General features: G+C 35.8%; 1 protein-coding gene across 1 annotated transcript in view; it reads left to right on the top strand.

Annotated features, from left to right (window-relative positions):
• The first annotated feature begins 424 nt into the window (after window positions 1-424).
• The window catches only part of LOC139691191 (glycosaminoglycan xylosylkinase), a 22,746-nt gene continuing 6,564 nt past the window's right edge, over window positions 425-16,606 (top strand). Inside the window, exons 1-7 of the mRNA XM_071588919.1 lie at window positions 425-728; window positions 1,389-1,613; window positions 1,700-1,869; window positions 2,667-2,863; window positions 8,688-8,883; window positions 12,492-12,719; window positions 13,840-13,899. Coding sequence (XP_071445020.1) covers window positions 594-728; window positions 1,389-1,613; window positions 1,700-1,869; window positions 2,667-2,863; window positions 8,688-8,883; window positions 12,492-12,719; window positions 13,840-13,899 — 1,211 coding nt within the window. The 5' untranslated portion in view covers window positions 425-593. The remainder of the gene's footprint in view (window positions 729-1,388; window positions 1,614-1,699; window positions 1,870-2,666; window positions 2,864-8,687; window positions 8,884-12,491; window positions 12,720-13,839; window positions 13,900-16,606) is intronic.

Here is a 16,606-nt window from a genome sequence, read left to right as displayed (position 1 = left end):
ATAGTCATATAGGAAGAGTTATAAATGAAATGAGCCATTCTAGAGCTTTAATGAGAATATAATTGCCATGAAGAGAATAATGCAAGTTTCGAGCACTGAAATACATAATGATAGGAACGAATCGTGAGCCATGGGAAATGAATGCAATAAAAGAAATACAGAATCTTTAAAATTAATTATACTTTTCGGAACGATTTGGTTTAGATATTTCATGAAATTGACTCACTCTACCAAAAGTAATATAAGTGGTTATGGTGATACTAATGTGAGAACTGAATAATCAACTTGAAAAACGCGCTGAAAATTATCGATGGGGAATGGAAACTGCGAACCACCAATGAGACATTCCCTAATCTGTCGATATCAACGATAGTTTCATCGTTTCGCTTTTTAATTCGGACTTGATGTAAAGTAGCGGATAGAAGAGGACCAGAATTAGGGAGGCTGAGATAAGGCATTTGAAAATATGAAGAGGGTGGCAATTGCTAAAAGTGAAGAATGAGTTTAACGTTTTCTGTTTTTTTCGAAAATCATGTCAGTGAAAAGTGGGAGTAGTATTGAACTGTGTATGATGACGGAAGCACTAAGGCAACATGATATTTCGCCGAAAATACACAATGACATCATTAATAGCATTCATGATATTTTTCCTCACGGCGAATGTATATTTCGTGCAAATACTCTTCGATGAAAAACGTTTTCAACCTGAAGAAATTTCAAGCTCGGAGGTGAGGAAATTAATGTTGAGAAATGTGAACTTAAGTTCAAGATGATGTGGCAGTATATTTTATCAATGGTTAGCTCTTTAAAGCTATTTTGTAGCAATCTCACCTCAACTACCTTGATTTATTATTTTTTAGAGCAATCAATAAATTAAAATTGTCTCTCAACCCAAAAATGGAACAATTCTTTTACCTTATGTGGTTGAGCAGGCTGTGTTTTAACTGTCAAGTGTTTGAAGCAAACCGTTATATCCGTGGTTTTATTGCATTTTATGCAAAACACTTGACCATATAGGATTAAAAATAAAGTTGTATTTCTTAACTGTGACTCTCTACCACCAGATGTATTCGATGAATAATTGTTTCTACTTTCACTCGAATAAGCCTATTACTAGATTGCATAAAATAGCTTACGAAAAGGTTGAAGGAAGATTTATTTGAGATACTGTCGAAAAATAATATATTGTATGTGGTCATGTAATATGCTAATAATAAAACTAGATATTTTGGTAATACATACATAGTACGTCAACTCGCCTTTCAATATTTTTATTAATTTTTTATCTGTTTCTTAAATCGAACTGTTAACCATGGGATGTTTGTACTTCTTTAAAAATCGGTCTGCATTCACAAATATGGACTAACGTTTTACTCACGCATTTTTAGGAGAAAACTACCCCTAAATCCAGCGCTAAAATCAGCATACCACCTCCCAAGCAAATTAAGTTAGCAACCATATATGCTGATAGAAAGATCAAAGAAAAATTAAGCAATCTTTCATATACTTACTACAAACGCAATGAAAACTCATATCCAATACTTAAGCAGCTGATTGATGATCTGAACGAGACTGTGCCTTTTTCAAGCATTCTTTTGTCAATTGCTGATGAGGTGAGCATATCGTATGTATTATGAATGTCCATGTCCCTCAGTTAAATAAGTTTTCTGGACTAAATAAATAATTACTAATTTTCAAGTGGGCCACTCATAAACAACTGGTGCCCACTCCTGCCCCTGCTTTGGGAAGTCTTCTCCGATCCCTCTGCACCTCTCGAATTGTGAAGGCTGAAATTTCGGGAAAAGGCACTCAGTTAAAGTTGCTTTTAACACTTGAAGGTGGAAAACAGGGCCTTTTCAAGCCACAGTGGTGAGTTTTTTATTCCTATTTTATGCATTAGCAAATCATAAATTTTCAACTTCCATAAGTTTGCTCATGCAATGATTTATTGAAGTATGTGTTATATTGTTAAATCTGAATTTTTTCAAGATAAAATGCTAGTTGCATATACATTTCCTTTTCAAATATTTTACCAAATGTATTTTGACTGGCTATTGGCTTCTAATTGTTTAATTAATTAACACAAGCTCACTTGTTTTATAGAATCACTAGTTTTGATTCTATTAATTTGGATGGCAAAATCCCTGAAACTAAAACTTCAAAAATGAATAGAAAACTTCGTAGAAGTATAGAAATTTTTAATTCATTACTTCTTGAGGATGTAGAAAGTTCATCAATGAATTAATTGAAAACTTAAACATCACAACCTTGGTAAATATAGCGATGATAAAATTCATTGGGAAGAAATTATTTGGCTCATTTGGAGAGTTTTGCCCTTAAACTCTTCAGTCTTCATGCCTGAATGAATTCATTTTTTATCTTTTCTCTGTTTCCTTCTTCTTTGCCCTTTCTTCAGTTTTTCTGTGGAAATCTTTTATTTCATTTCTAATCTTTACTGCAGGCCATTGCAATGCCTCATTTTACTCAGACATGGCTACAACCCAACAAAAATTGTTTTTGAGATGTAAGGTGTTGTCCCATGCATTTGCAGTATGAATGAAAATGCATTTGATGCATTATTTTCCCTTTCTTAGTAATTAGGAAATTTTCTTTTAGAATTATCAAAGTGACTATAAAATTGTTTGTTTTTATTTGTTCTACCTCAGGTATGAAAGAAATAAAGTTATATGGGGAACATCAGTCACTGGTAAGGATCGTCACAATGGAGAAGTTGCTGCTTTCCATTTGTCTCTCTTACTTGGACTTCCACGTGCTCCCATAACAGTTGGAAGGCGCCTTCATCTTCCCCTTGAAATCATCCCAGTTGCGAGTGAGGCTCTCCGGAACACTTTCTTTTTCAAAGGTAGGAATTAATCAGTATAAGTTCACTGTTCCCTTGTGTTCACATTTAGTGAACTCTTTCCCATTCAGTCCTTATCTTATTTCCAGGTCTTTAATTTAGTCTTAGTTTCTATAGGAAAATATGTTACAAAACTCACAAAATCTGAAATAAATCTATTTCAACTGTATCTATAAGGCATTTCAAAATAAAATTTTCCTAATTAAAATTGTTTACAGCCAATTGAATAATAGTAATAGTCATTTAATTAATCGAAAGAGTAAAGCTTAAATTTATTCAGACATTTTCCATTTATTACTGAGCTATTTTTATGCCAAAGAATAACAGTATGGTCATTCATTTATATCTGTATTCCGTGATTTCACCTAATTGTTAAGTTTATTGTATATGTTGTCATATAAGTTTGCAATCTGAATGTTGCAGGATAGTAAGTAAACAAATCAGGACTCAGGACTTTGAAGAGAATGACTATTGAATTTCCTTCTTGAACTACTGTAGTATGACATTAATCTCTAATCAAAAGCACTTCATTGACTTCAGTATCTTTAAAGGCTATAGCAGAATAAGATGGTAAAATCTGCACTGGGCTGGAATCTTATTTAGGATTGGGCACTCGAAATTAAATACTACCTTGATCAAAAATTTCCCGGAATTTATTCAGAAAATTAAAAATACAAGTTTATTCATCTAAATCTATATTGTCCCCTTCAAAGTAATCCCCATCGACTGCAACACACTTATGCCAGCGCTTGATCCAATCCTCGAAACATTTTTTATATTCGGTTTTCGGTATGTCCATCAGTGCTTCCTGCGATTTTTCCATTACTTCCTCTCGGCTGCTAAAACGCGTTCCCCGTAATGGTTTTTTAACTCGATTGAACAGAAAGAAGTCACAGGGAGCCAAATCAGGTGAATTCGGTGGCTGTTGGATGGTATTTGTTGCATTTTTCGTCAAAAAATTACGAATAATGATAGCACTGTGCGACGGTGCGTTATCATGGTGCAAAATCCACGAGTTTTCTGCCCACATTTCTGGTCTCTTTCGGCGAATTGCTTCACGCAAACATCTCATAACGCCCAAATAATACTCTTTGTTTACTGTCTGGCCTTCTGGCAAAAATTCATGATGCACTACACCGTTGTAATCCATGAAAACCGTCAGCATTGCCTTCTTTTTTGACTGAAAACGACGTGGTTTTTTTGGTCTCGGCTCATTTGGTGAACGCCATTCACTTGCCTGATGTCTGGATTGCGTGTCGTACTCATAAACCCACGTCTCGTCTCCAGTAATGATCCTTTTGATGAATGTGGGATCGGATTCAGCCTCGCAAATCATGTCTTTTGCGACGTCAACACGGTCTCTTTTTTGCATGAAATTGAGGTCTTTTGGCATGCTACACGACGGAAACCCAAATCATTAACCACAATGTCTTGGGCGGATCCATAGGCAATGTTCAAGTCCTCCGCTATTTCTCTGATGGTTAATTTGCGGTTATTGACCAACATTTCTTTTACTTTATCAATTTTTTCACCGACTTTCGATGTCGATGGTCTGCCACTGCGTTCATCATCTTCGATTGACTCACGACCACTTCTGAACCGCTCGTGCCACTGGTAAACGACCGTTTTTTTTAGAGAATCGTTGCCGAAACACTTTTCCAACATTTCCAACGTCCGTGCGCCACTAAATCCGTTTTTTACGCAAAATTTAATACAAGTTCGTTGTTGCAAATTTAAATCCATTTCTGAAATTGTAAAAAATCGCCAACACACACAGAGATAGATGTACTCTTGGCTACGTAACTTTTGCAAATGTCAAGTTATGACACTAAGATTTAAAGGGAATATCAACAACAGATGTACCAATTTAACAAAAAAAACAGAACTCAAATCGGAACGATGGGAGCGCCACACGGTGGTTATTCCGGGAACTTTTTGATCAAGGTAGTATTTGGAAACCCCTTTAGCCAAATTTTTAGCTCCCTAGGTGGCCCCAGGGGTCTCCTGTAGCAAAAAATGTGTTTTTTTTTAATTTTCCTGAGCGATCCTTGGCTTTAAAAAATCTGGAAAAATCCATGAACATACATTTTTATGCCCAAGAACATTCTGATTTTTTTCAGATTTTTTGGATTAAAATTGAGCTCAGGAAAAATATTTGAATCTTTCAAGGAAGTTTTAGGTTATGTAGGTAATTTTTGGCAAACTTCAAAATAATTATTTTCCGTGTACTTTTTTCTTTATTTTCAATGGCAGGGTTAGATTTGCCATTTTCTCTCCAAAACATCCTCAAAATTCGAAAAAACCCATTTTTTTGTGTTTTCCTCGATGTGCATAGCACATAAACATAACTGCATGTCAATAAATACCGATTTTTGATATATTTTTTCGGTATTTCTAAAAGCAGGATCAGGTATTACCTATTTGAGCTTTTAACAAAAAAAAATATAAGGGAATAAGTTTCTTTTGACTACCTACAATTGGGGTTTTTGACGTAGCCTTTTGCAAATGGGAACAATGTATAGGGCCAGGCAATCCATCTGTGGAAAAGTACTAATTTGTTTCTCATCATAAGACATAAGATATTTCAGGTTAGAATTTAAAAAAAAATATTGGGATCAGGTGGAAAAGATGTAAATATTTTGATGTTAACTCTTAAAATAAAAAAATCGAATTGTTGCATTAAAAAATTAGCAGCTGCACATGTATAAATATTTATTCATCATAGAATCCTGGAAATTTGTCATCTCTGGGCCAAAATATGAGGGCGGTTCAATAAGTACCCATGTTTGACGACAAAGGGCGTTCCTGAGGGAAGTTTATGTTATCATCGTGTGCTGCCATCTATCATACGACGGTGAAACAAATTTCAGACTGATATAAAGGTTAGTTTGGATTTGGCAGCCATTCGAGTTAGACGTGTTTCGTGATTTTCGCTAAGATGGAAAAAGAGCAGTATCGTTCGGTGATTTGCTTTTTGTTTTTGGATGGGAAGAAATGCGAGGAGATGAAAGCAAAGTTGGATGCTGTTTATGGGGACACTTCGCCATCTATGACCACAGTTAGATATTGGTTCAACGAATTTAAACGTGGGCGCACATCTGTTTATGATGAGGAGCGACCAGGGTGCCCGGCAGACGTGGTTACTGAGGAAATAATTCAAAAAGTCCATGCCATGATTCTCGCCGATTGATGAACGAAAGTGCGTGAAGTAGCAGAGGCCGTGGGTGTGTCGACCGGAACGGCAATTAATATTTCACATGATAAGTTGGCGATGAAAAAATTGTCGGCCTGATGGGTGCCGCGATTGCTCACGGTGGACAACAAGACGATCCGGAGTTGTCGCCGCCAAACTGCATGAACTACGTTATGAATTGCTGCCGCACCCCCCGTATTAACCTGATCTGGCTCCCTGTGACTTTTTCTTGTTCCCTAACATGAAGAAATGGGTCGCGGGAAAAAAATTTAGCTCAAACGAGGAAGTTATTGCTGAGACAGAGGCGTATTTTGGAGAGTTTGACAAATCCTATTTTTGGGAGGGGTTAAAAAAATGGCCGGAACGTTGGGAGAAGTGTATCTTTCTAAAAGGGGACTATCTTGAAACAAAAAAAAGTTTTTGAAAAAATGCTTTCTTCATTTCTAACACGGGTACTTATTGAACCACCCTCGTATGAGGGCGATTCAATAAGTACCCGTTTAATGAGTACCTTTCAGCTGTTGAAAAAAAGAATTAACTTGGTAATTCCACACACACTTTATTTTAAGCATGACCTGTATTTCAGCTGCCTTGTTTTCATGTTCTGAAGTGTAAATCACTTATTCAAGTTGAAATGCAATACTATCTGACAAATCTCACTTAAGATCCTATGACATCATTATCATTTTAGCTTTTGATGCAACAATTGGTTTCTGTTATTATTTAGATGATATCAAAATTTGTATTAAAAGCCACAATTTACTTTTACCTTTACAACACACTCGAACTACTTAAGATGGAATGCCTGTAGGCTCTGAGTTTATTGGGAGAGATACAACATATCAGCTGAGGGATAACATCCCAATTAGCCAAACACAGCATTAGAAGCATCACATGTGAGATGTAACTAAATGTGCTGCTGTGTGTACATAAATAATTTATTTAACTATGTTGCTTACTATGGAATCAAATCAGTGATATTATTGTATGTATTAATGGCAACCATTTTGTCTGCCTAATACAGGAATAAATACATGATAGTTAGTATTTTTTTGGCGAATAGGTGTGCACCTATTGGTTGAAAGTTATACCCATGTACCCCCAGCCTACAAAATGCAGGCTGATTTTAGAGCACATTTTGAAGTAAAAAAAGTGCATCTTAATGGCCAGGAAATATGTTAATGCTACACTGGATGCATAAAGCAAAATTTGCATCATTTGAAAACTATTCCTGTTATAATGGTAGATGCAGAGAAGTGAAGTGAATTCAAGTGTTTCCTTCCCTTATAAATGTAAAAAAGCAATTAAGCAGTTGACCTAACCTAACCTGATAGTTGTACTTTATTAATTGCGATTCAAGGTACTTAACTGGCAAATAAAACCAAATAACCAAATAAACAAAATCTATTAGCATTTTATTTCTAACTAAACTGAAAATATTCAGTTATTATTTAGAGCCTGCATTCACAGTATGTCATGTAACTTAGGCCCCTACTCAACCAAACTGGGGCACACATCTCTTTTCAAACTCTCACAGACACAATTGCATTTGTTCTCATTGGAATGTCGACAGCACCGTAGCCGCCCTTTTTCAGTGTCAGCTGTGAAAGGTTGTAATGAGCTTCTTGCCTTCCATTGATATTGCATTATCAAATTGTTGTCTATATCTTATGTACTCAGATAGTCATTGCTTAATGAAGGGATAACTGGCACCTTTTCTCCTAAAGAATCTTTTGTCTTTAAGAATTTGAATCATGTTCTATCTCCAAAACCTAATGCAAGAGTCTGCCACATTGATCTGCTACTCAAATTTCTATTTCTTCATTGTCTTTGATTACTTTTAGTTTTTCACTTTCCCTAAATTCCCATGACATTTTGCCCAATTTATTTTGAAATTTAAAAAACACAGATACAAAAGCACTTTTCCGCAGATGTTAATTGGTATGATGCATTTCATCCATGGGGATCGAGATGGTGCGGGGGCTAATGTACTGGCTTCCCACCCAGAGGGCGCGGGTTCAAATCCCGGTGGTGTTGAATATTTTTCAGAAATATCCCGATCCCTATTTGAGGTGCCTTGTGGAGGGCACTTTGAGTGAGTACACCGTCTGTCGAATGGGACGTTAAACTGCGGACCCCTTGGCGCCTTTCGTAAAGAGTAGGCTAATGCCGATGCCGGTTTCTCTCTACCCTTCATCCAATCCTGTCCATCCCCTATGGCACAAATGGCCTCAGCTGTTGGTTGCCTCTCCTAAATACTACTACTATTTCATCCATTGTTCATCCTATTTGTGAAACTATTATAAATTTAAGAGATATAATAATGGAAAATAAATATTTTGTCATCTTCTTTAAAAGATGTGTGACAGGTGATGTAGTTCTATATCTTGCAGTCTTGCAGAACGGAAAATAAAATGAACCAGGTATGCAATGTCTACAGTGGGAAGAGCTTAGTATTCAGTTTTTAAATTGAGGAACCCTGGTACCCACCATGGCGTCATTATTGCACTCTATCTACTGTTAACATTTCACCATTAACATTAACTATTAATATGTTAACTATTAATAAAGGTACATTCCGTGTAACTAATTCAGCATAATGTTTCACACCTTTTAAAAATTCACACTTTTCAGGCAATGCAACTTGCTTCTATGGAGTATGCCGCTATTGCACACCCAAGGAGCCAGTATGTGGAAAAACCCTTGACCAAAAAGGCCGTGGATCCTATATGGAGGGTGCTTTGTCCATGTGGCTCCCCTCTAATCTTCTACCTTTGAAGAAGTATAAGAACCCATGGCAGAGGTCATATAAGTCTGGAAAGGCCGTCAGGTAAAAATATTTCAAAAATGAAATTATTTCAACTTATCATCAAATCATAAAAGCTGCATGGCTTCATGCCAACTTTATCTTTAAATAATTCACCAGGGATGTTTTTAGCTTTTTATGTTTTCAGTAATGGGAAGTTAGCTAGAATTTTGGTTTGTCCCACCAAAACCTTACCTTCGTGTGGATTATTATGATGGTGATAGGTGAAAACTACGAGGACATTGGTTGTTTAAGGTGTGACTATGGGATCGATTCATTTTATAATGAAAAACTATTAATTTGTAATTTTTACTAATAAAGTATTTTTTTATGACACAACCTGTTTTGATGTTCTACGTGTTGATGATCTGATGATGATGTTGAATGTTAAAACCCAGACTATCTAGATAAACTACTGTCGGGTTACAAAGTCATAGTTTTTCTTTTAAAACAAGCGAATTATTCACTGAAAAGTGTTATTAAAAATTACAAATCTTGTAACCTTTAGTAAATGATCAGTTACTTTTATTTAAAGTTATTTCAGTTTGTCTAGCATGCAGGAAGTATATTATTGTGGCTATTAAAAGGTAAGGTTTTCTAAGAGGTCATCAAAATGTGGCTTACCCCATGGATTATGGCCTTGATGTGATCCTTAGAGCTGTACTAATGGAAACGCAGATAGTTGCTCCTGGTAGAGTTGTTTATGCCAAATAGGTTATTGGAAAAGGTAGCTCCTATTCACATTGCGCTGGCTGCAACGGCCTGTGACTCCAGTGGGACAGCCATGTAAGGATGGTGTCACATTAAAAGCACTGCCAAGGAAGACTGTGAGAAATCAGCTCAAATATTTTTTACATGAAATCATGATGGATCTAATTAAGTAAATATTGAATCCTAGGATCAGCCTACTGGAACTAGTGTCATACTCAGCAACCTGGGAGGTATGACCTCGGAAATCCTCATTATGAAATAGCGGCAGAGCTAAATTGCAGCAAAAAAGAAGACTGACTTAGAATAAAGGTTTGGATTGTTAGAACATTGTTAAGGGCGCAGAAGTTTAGAAACATCATGTAGATGTGAGTGAAATATACATATGATAAAAGTTGTGCAAGTTAAGACAGAAAGATGGTGGGGATTATTGGAGTGATAGTTTAATTAGAGAGTTAATTGTTGTGAATGAGAAGAGATTCAAGAGGGTAGTGGTAATGTTGAATAAAATAGTAGAAAGAAGAATTATGAATATGAGCGGGTGGAAGATGAGGTGTTCCTAGTAGAAGGGCTAGAAAAAAAAAATACTTTGCCACTTTATTTCGCACATTGCTTTCAACAAAATGCCACAATGTGTGTTTTTTTTCTAAATATTATACTGTTCTAAATACTTGTGTTTTTTCATCTTAGATGGAAATATTGAAACAAAAATGAATGTGCTAGTCTCCTTTTAAAGTGTTATCAATGCAGTGTGATTTTTATATTTCTAGAGCCCAAAAGAATCAACCTGTGAATTTGGCAGTAGAAATGGCTAATTGGAGACAAAAGTAATTCTAGGGTGATGCCCTAACATAGGGTGTTAGCACCACAAAATACGCATTAGCACACAAAATCAAATTTCATCTGAGTGAACCTCAGATCTAGGTTAAAAATGAGCCCAAGGGTAGGCTAGTAGCTGGCAGTATGTTGTATAAAGAAGCTTCTTGATGCCTATTAATTTAAGGTGTAGTTATAGTTGTTATAAAATTTCTCTTAAGTGCAAACGCATCTGTGTTAAATTTGATGATGACTTGGTGATATTTACTGTAAAGTGATAGAATTAATGTCTGATCGAACTTAATTACTCAATTTTACCAATTGTGCAAGCCACACACCCTTTTAATTTTAATTCTTGAGTGTGCAGCTTAAATATTATTTTATCTAAAAATTTTCCGTAAATATTTCACCAATAATCACTTTATTAGTTTAACCAGGTCCTTTCATGTATTTATGCTTCAAACCTGCCTCCAGAATTGTGCCCAAGTTTCTCTATAAACATTCAATGGGTGGAGTAAGTGGGTCCAGGCTATATGGAAGAGACCAAAATAGTAATGTTTGGGATAAACTTCTCTCTTTTCCAAATTAATGAATGGCATTGTTTTCTCAGATAATGCTTTCCCTCTCATATCAACTTTTACCACAACCTTAGCTTTTTATGTTTAAGGTGGCCATGATATGTGCATGATTTGATTCCTGCCCCTAACCATCTCATAGGATATCAGTGACAGGTTTGACTGATGATGTCCTTGTCAAATGGAAATATTTGATTTTTATAATGTTATATGAAGACATAAGATATTGCAAATTTTGAATATTGTGTATTTTTTAGGTCCAGAAGAAACTGTGTCATATGATCAGGAGAGACCCAGATGTATTGCATAATGTGTATTACACCATTTTTAATCCTTACATGCAGCCAGGATGACAATTGTAGACATTAGCTATTATGGGTACTTAAATTTTCCAGAAAACGTCCCATGTTTATTATAGGGTTCTTTCTAGCTGCACTGATGGCTTTTTACCCCTATTATGAGAGAGATTCTTTGCTTACATTCCTGGTTGTTGATCAGCCATACAATCTTGTAACTCTTCATTCTCATATAAAGGTTTAAATTTAATTAGCAGTAGTCTACTGGCTTTGGTTATATTTTCAGTGGAATGTGAAACTACACATGACTGTTTTCCTAGGCACTGTCAGATATGACACACAATGCCCTGAAACCCTGCTCTACGGAATTACAATAACTCATCCTTAGCTGTACTTACTACTACCTCCCTTCATTTGAACCATATTGCCTATTCTTTTCCTCCCTCTTCCTTATTCTCCTAACATTCATTCCTTTATTGCTGTCTTCAGCATCCCATTTCTTCTCAGTATCTCCTGCATCCACTTGTTCTGCCTTCTTCCAACTTCCAATTGTGTTTCTCTTGCCCTGCCAACAACTTCATCATTTTTTCCTTTCTCTCCATTATTCACTCTGAAATCTCAAAAGCCCCCATACTTCTCTTATCCTATGCCTCAATCATCAAGCTTCTTAGGTGTACAAAACTGCACTCCATGTTGAAGTTTCTAATGCCATCAGAGGAAGAATTTTCCTCATGAATAGAAAATGCACTTATTTAATGCACTGCTTTAGCTGATGTGTAATCTGCCATAATCCAACATGCTGCTGAATAAATTTCCTTTTGAAATAAAATATTTCCTTTTTAATAAATTAAATGCTATTGAGAGAGTATAAAAAAGGTTTGAAACTTGAATCAATACATTTGCCATTAGTTTTTAAATGCCAATTACACTAGCAGCAAATTTCACCAAGCTAGAGAATAATTTTGAATGCAAGAAGTATATATACATGGGACCTCAATGTGCAATATTGCTGCGTGAAATCATCCCAAGTGATTTCCTTTATCATTTCTGGAGAGAGGGGAGAACAGCAAAATGGTACTCAAGTGATTTCTCTCTATTGCACTGATGCAGATTTCAGCATGAGACACCTATGGTGCATTTTGAGCAAGCTTTATTAATTTAACTTTGCTTATTATAAAGCCTGTTGTGTAAATAAAATTAATTTCAAAAATCCTTGAACTTCTTTCGACTTTTATAGGTGGGAAGTCAGCAAGAACTACTGCCATCACATTTTTGATGGAATAAAGAGTCATGGGTCATCAAGAAACATTTTTTCAGGCAATGGTATCATTGTGAAGAATCGTTTGCTCGACTTGATTGATGCTGCTATTTTTGACTTTATGATTGGGAATGGGGATCGTCACCAACTTGAAACTTTTGAGCGCTTCCCTAACTCAATGATATTGCTGGTTGATAATGGAAAAAGGTGAGATTTGATTCCACTCCATGAAAGCTGTTATCATTGACATAAAATTTCACTGACTTTCGAATATATTTATCCAAATGGAAGTTGACCTTGAATTTAAAATAGCCTGTAAAGAATCAAATTTTATTTGAAAATAATTCCTCTTTAAAATTACCAAATTCTTGGTATCACCTCTTATAAAATGAGAACATTAACCAATGTAATTCATACAATTTCTCTGCCTCGATCTTTGAAATAATAGCATGAATGTAGTTAAGTACAAATTTGAGCTTAGTATAATTCCTCATATGCAAATTTTACGAGCATATTTCTATAATGGACTTAAGCACATGTCATATCAATATGGTGGAGATTTACTTTTATTCTTTAGATGTTAGCATGTAGTGTTTTGTCTTCTTTACCTGTATAAAGCACGCTTCAAAATTAATCCGATAATGTCAAACACTATGAAATTTGGAGGCTGTGAATTAGCGTTTCGTAAATGTTAAAGAGTTTTCTGAGAGTATTTATTACCTGCTCCTTGGCGCCTTTCGTAAAGAGTAGGCTAATGCCGACGCCGGGTTTCTCTCCACCCTTCATCCTTTCCTGTCCATCTCCTATGGCGCAAATGACCTTAGCTGTCGGTCGCCTCCCCTCAAAACTACTACTTGTACTTAAAAGTCCTTAAAAAATTACATTAGCAATCTAGTGTATCCTTAATGGTTATGCCACTCCTTTAAATAGTTATGTCCACCCTGTAGCATAATATCAAGGATACCGGTGGTCATGATCTGTGATAATTTCTCTATTTGATTTGATTCTCCCCACACATGAAAAGAAATTAAAGCGAATGAACAAATTTGTATATGTTGGATTTAGTATTCTGAGTTACGCAGTGTCACAGTGCATTTAATATGTATAAAATATAATTGCTGGAATTTCTAGGGTTTAATCCCATTTTCTCTGGTGGAATACATTATTCTTGTCCCTAGCCCTAAAAATGATCACATAAAATTTTGTCCTGGTAGCCCTTTTGATTTAGGATCTGTATCAGTTGTAAAGTTCTGCATAGGTATTGATCTCATCGGTTAGAAGAGTATCTGTATGTGTTTAAACATTATTTTCCTTTCATGTGCACCAGTTTTGGAAATCCTTATGTTGATCACATTGACATCCTGGCTCCTCTCTACCAGTGCTGCATGTAAGTAGTTTGTACGAAGTGGTAGTGTAGTAGTAGTATAGTCATAGTATAGTAGTTACCTGACCATGTCAAATGTGTATATGGGCCATTTTATCATTTTATAATATGCAGTGGGCTGGTGATAAGATGGTTTTGAATCTGAAGTGACATAATTGGATGCCTTTTAATGTATAAAACAACTTGGAACCAATGATTTTTCAGGGGTCATGTTTTAAAATATTCAGAGATTCATGGGATTTTTGACATTTATAAACACATGGAGAATCCTATGGGAAAGAACATAGTTTTTTGCAAAAAAGAGAGCAAAACGCAAGAAATGTTTTTTTTTAATCTATATCAATTACAAGGGTAATCCCAGAAGTACCCGACCCAACAAAGAAAACACAAAAATCTGGGAAACAATTGTATTTGTTTTTCAACATAATCTCCTTTCATCTCTATACACTTTTCCCAGCAATGTTCAATAAGTTTGATACCCTTTTTATGATAAGAATTGTCTTGCTCCTCAAAATAGCCATTAACTGCTGACATCAATTCTTCATGGTTGTAAAATCTTTGACCACCAATCCATTTTTTCCAGTTAGTGAACCGAAAATAATCCGAGGGGGCTTAATCTGGCAAATAGGGTGGGTGAGGTAGCAATTCAAACTTAAATTCATGAATTTTGGCCATAGCTATAACAGATTTGTGAGCTGTTACATTGTCTTGATGAAACAACTCTTTCTTCTTTGTCAAATGCAGCCACTTTTGCTTGATTTCTTCATCAAACATTGCAATAAGTTTGTGTAATACTCGCCGTTGATAGTTTTTCCTTTTTCAAGATAGTAAATGAAAATTTTCTCAGGTGCATCCCAAAAAACCGATGCCATGACCTTGCTTGCAGTAGAAACCCAGATGAGACTGCCCAGAAGTATCTGGCCTGACCTAGAGACGGCGGTAGTTTGCAAAATATCACTGTATTAGAAAGTATGTAATCTATAAAGCATATCTTTCAAGTTTGAAGACACGTTTGAAAATGAGAAAATTGGTTATCGTTATGTAATACAATACTATTATTTGAAAGGCCTTGGCCCAGCCAATCAAATACTAAACAAAGTAGCATCTTCAAACTTGAAACATATGCTTTATAGATTGTTTACTTTCTAATGCAGTGATATGTTTTGAACAACTATTGCCATATCTAGGTCACGCCGGGTACTTCTGGGACTACCCTTGTATAATTAAGATGTCTTGAGAGGAAAAATAACATCATACATCTGCCAAAAGTTCAGATTCCTAGATTCCTATGTAATAATCAGGTTGTATGTCAAGACGACACTCTTCCCTCATCCTTCTAAGGGAGAGTTTGTTTGGGAAACCAGAAAGAGACAACCCTACTCCGACAATATCCATTAATTAAACATCCCTCTTCCTACTAATCAACAAGTTGTGGAATACCAAGTCAATGTTATGGAAATTTCAAAGGATGAGGTAGTGCTTTTGATTTTGGACAATGCCACCTTCTATCTTGACGTTGACAATTTGCACTGTACGGATGATAAAATTAGGTGCTTTCTTTGCCCCAAAATAACAGCTTTTTAGTTTCAGCTGTTGAATCAAGGAGTAATCATTGCAACCAATAGTATTGAATTACTAACTGCAGACAAGCATTTCAAAGAAATTAGAGAAACTTGATTAGCATTGCCAAATGCTCCTATAACAATCAAGACATTGGAGATCTTGAAATTAAAATAAGGAAATGCTGAAAGTCATAAGTGGCTCTAAAGTCAAAATCCCATCTCTTCACTGCAAATTAATGCTATATCTGGTCAACTAATTATTAATTTCTCACTTCTAGCTTCAATTTTTGAGTAGTACAACACTCACTAATCAACTCGAGCGCCTTTTAATAACTTGCTAGTTCTGCAAGAAGCTTTAAATAAGGCCAAATCCTTCTTCCTCTCTCCTTTCACTGTAACTGAACTTTTAATTATCCTTCTACTCTGGTTATGAGTTTAGTGCTGATGATGTTGAAATACACAACTTTCTAATTAAGGAATTATATGTATACGAGGTCTGTTCAAAAAGTATTGCTATTTTTCAAATATTATTTATTTATTAATGAATATTTTATTTGTCCCCTTCAAAGTAATCCCCAGTAGATATTATAAACTTGTTCCAACGTTTTTCCCAATCCTCGAAGCACTACATTAATCAATTTTTTGTCCTCTTGTTCAGCTCCCCCTTCGATGCAGTCTTTATCTCGTCAATCGCAGCATAGCATTGTCCTTTCATGGGCTTCTTTGGTTTAGGGAACAAGAAAAAGTCACTAGGGGCAGATCTGGGGAATACGGTGGCTGCAGCATCATTAGTGTGTTGTTTTTGGCCAAAAATTCACGCACAAGTAACAATGTGTGGGCAGGGGCATTGTCATGGTGCAAAAGCCAGTTTTTGTTCTTCCACAAATCTGGGCATTTGTGGCGGATTGCTTCTTGCAAATTGCACATAACTTGCAGATAATATTCCTTATTTACAAGTCTACCCTGTGGCAAGAACTCATGATGCACCGCACCCCTCTAACCGAAGAAAACTGTGAGCAAAACTTTCACTTTCGACCGAACTTGGCTCACTTTTTTTGGTCTCGGCTCGTGCTGCAGCTTCCATTGGGATGTTTGGGAGTTTCCACGTCATAACCATACACCCATGATTCGTCACCAGTTACGACCTT

This window comes from Hetaerina americana, unplaced genomic scaffold (assembly GCF_022747635.1).
Source record: "Hetaerina americana unplaced genomic scaffold, ioHetAmer1.1.p SCAF_30, whole genome shotgun sequence".
NCBI classification, from domain to species: domain Eukaryota; kingdom Metazoa; phylum Arthropoda; class Insecta; order Odonata; family Calopterygidae; genus Hetaerina; species Hetaerina americana.
This window is presented reverse-complemented; position numbering and strand designations above follow the sequence as displayed.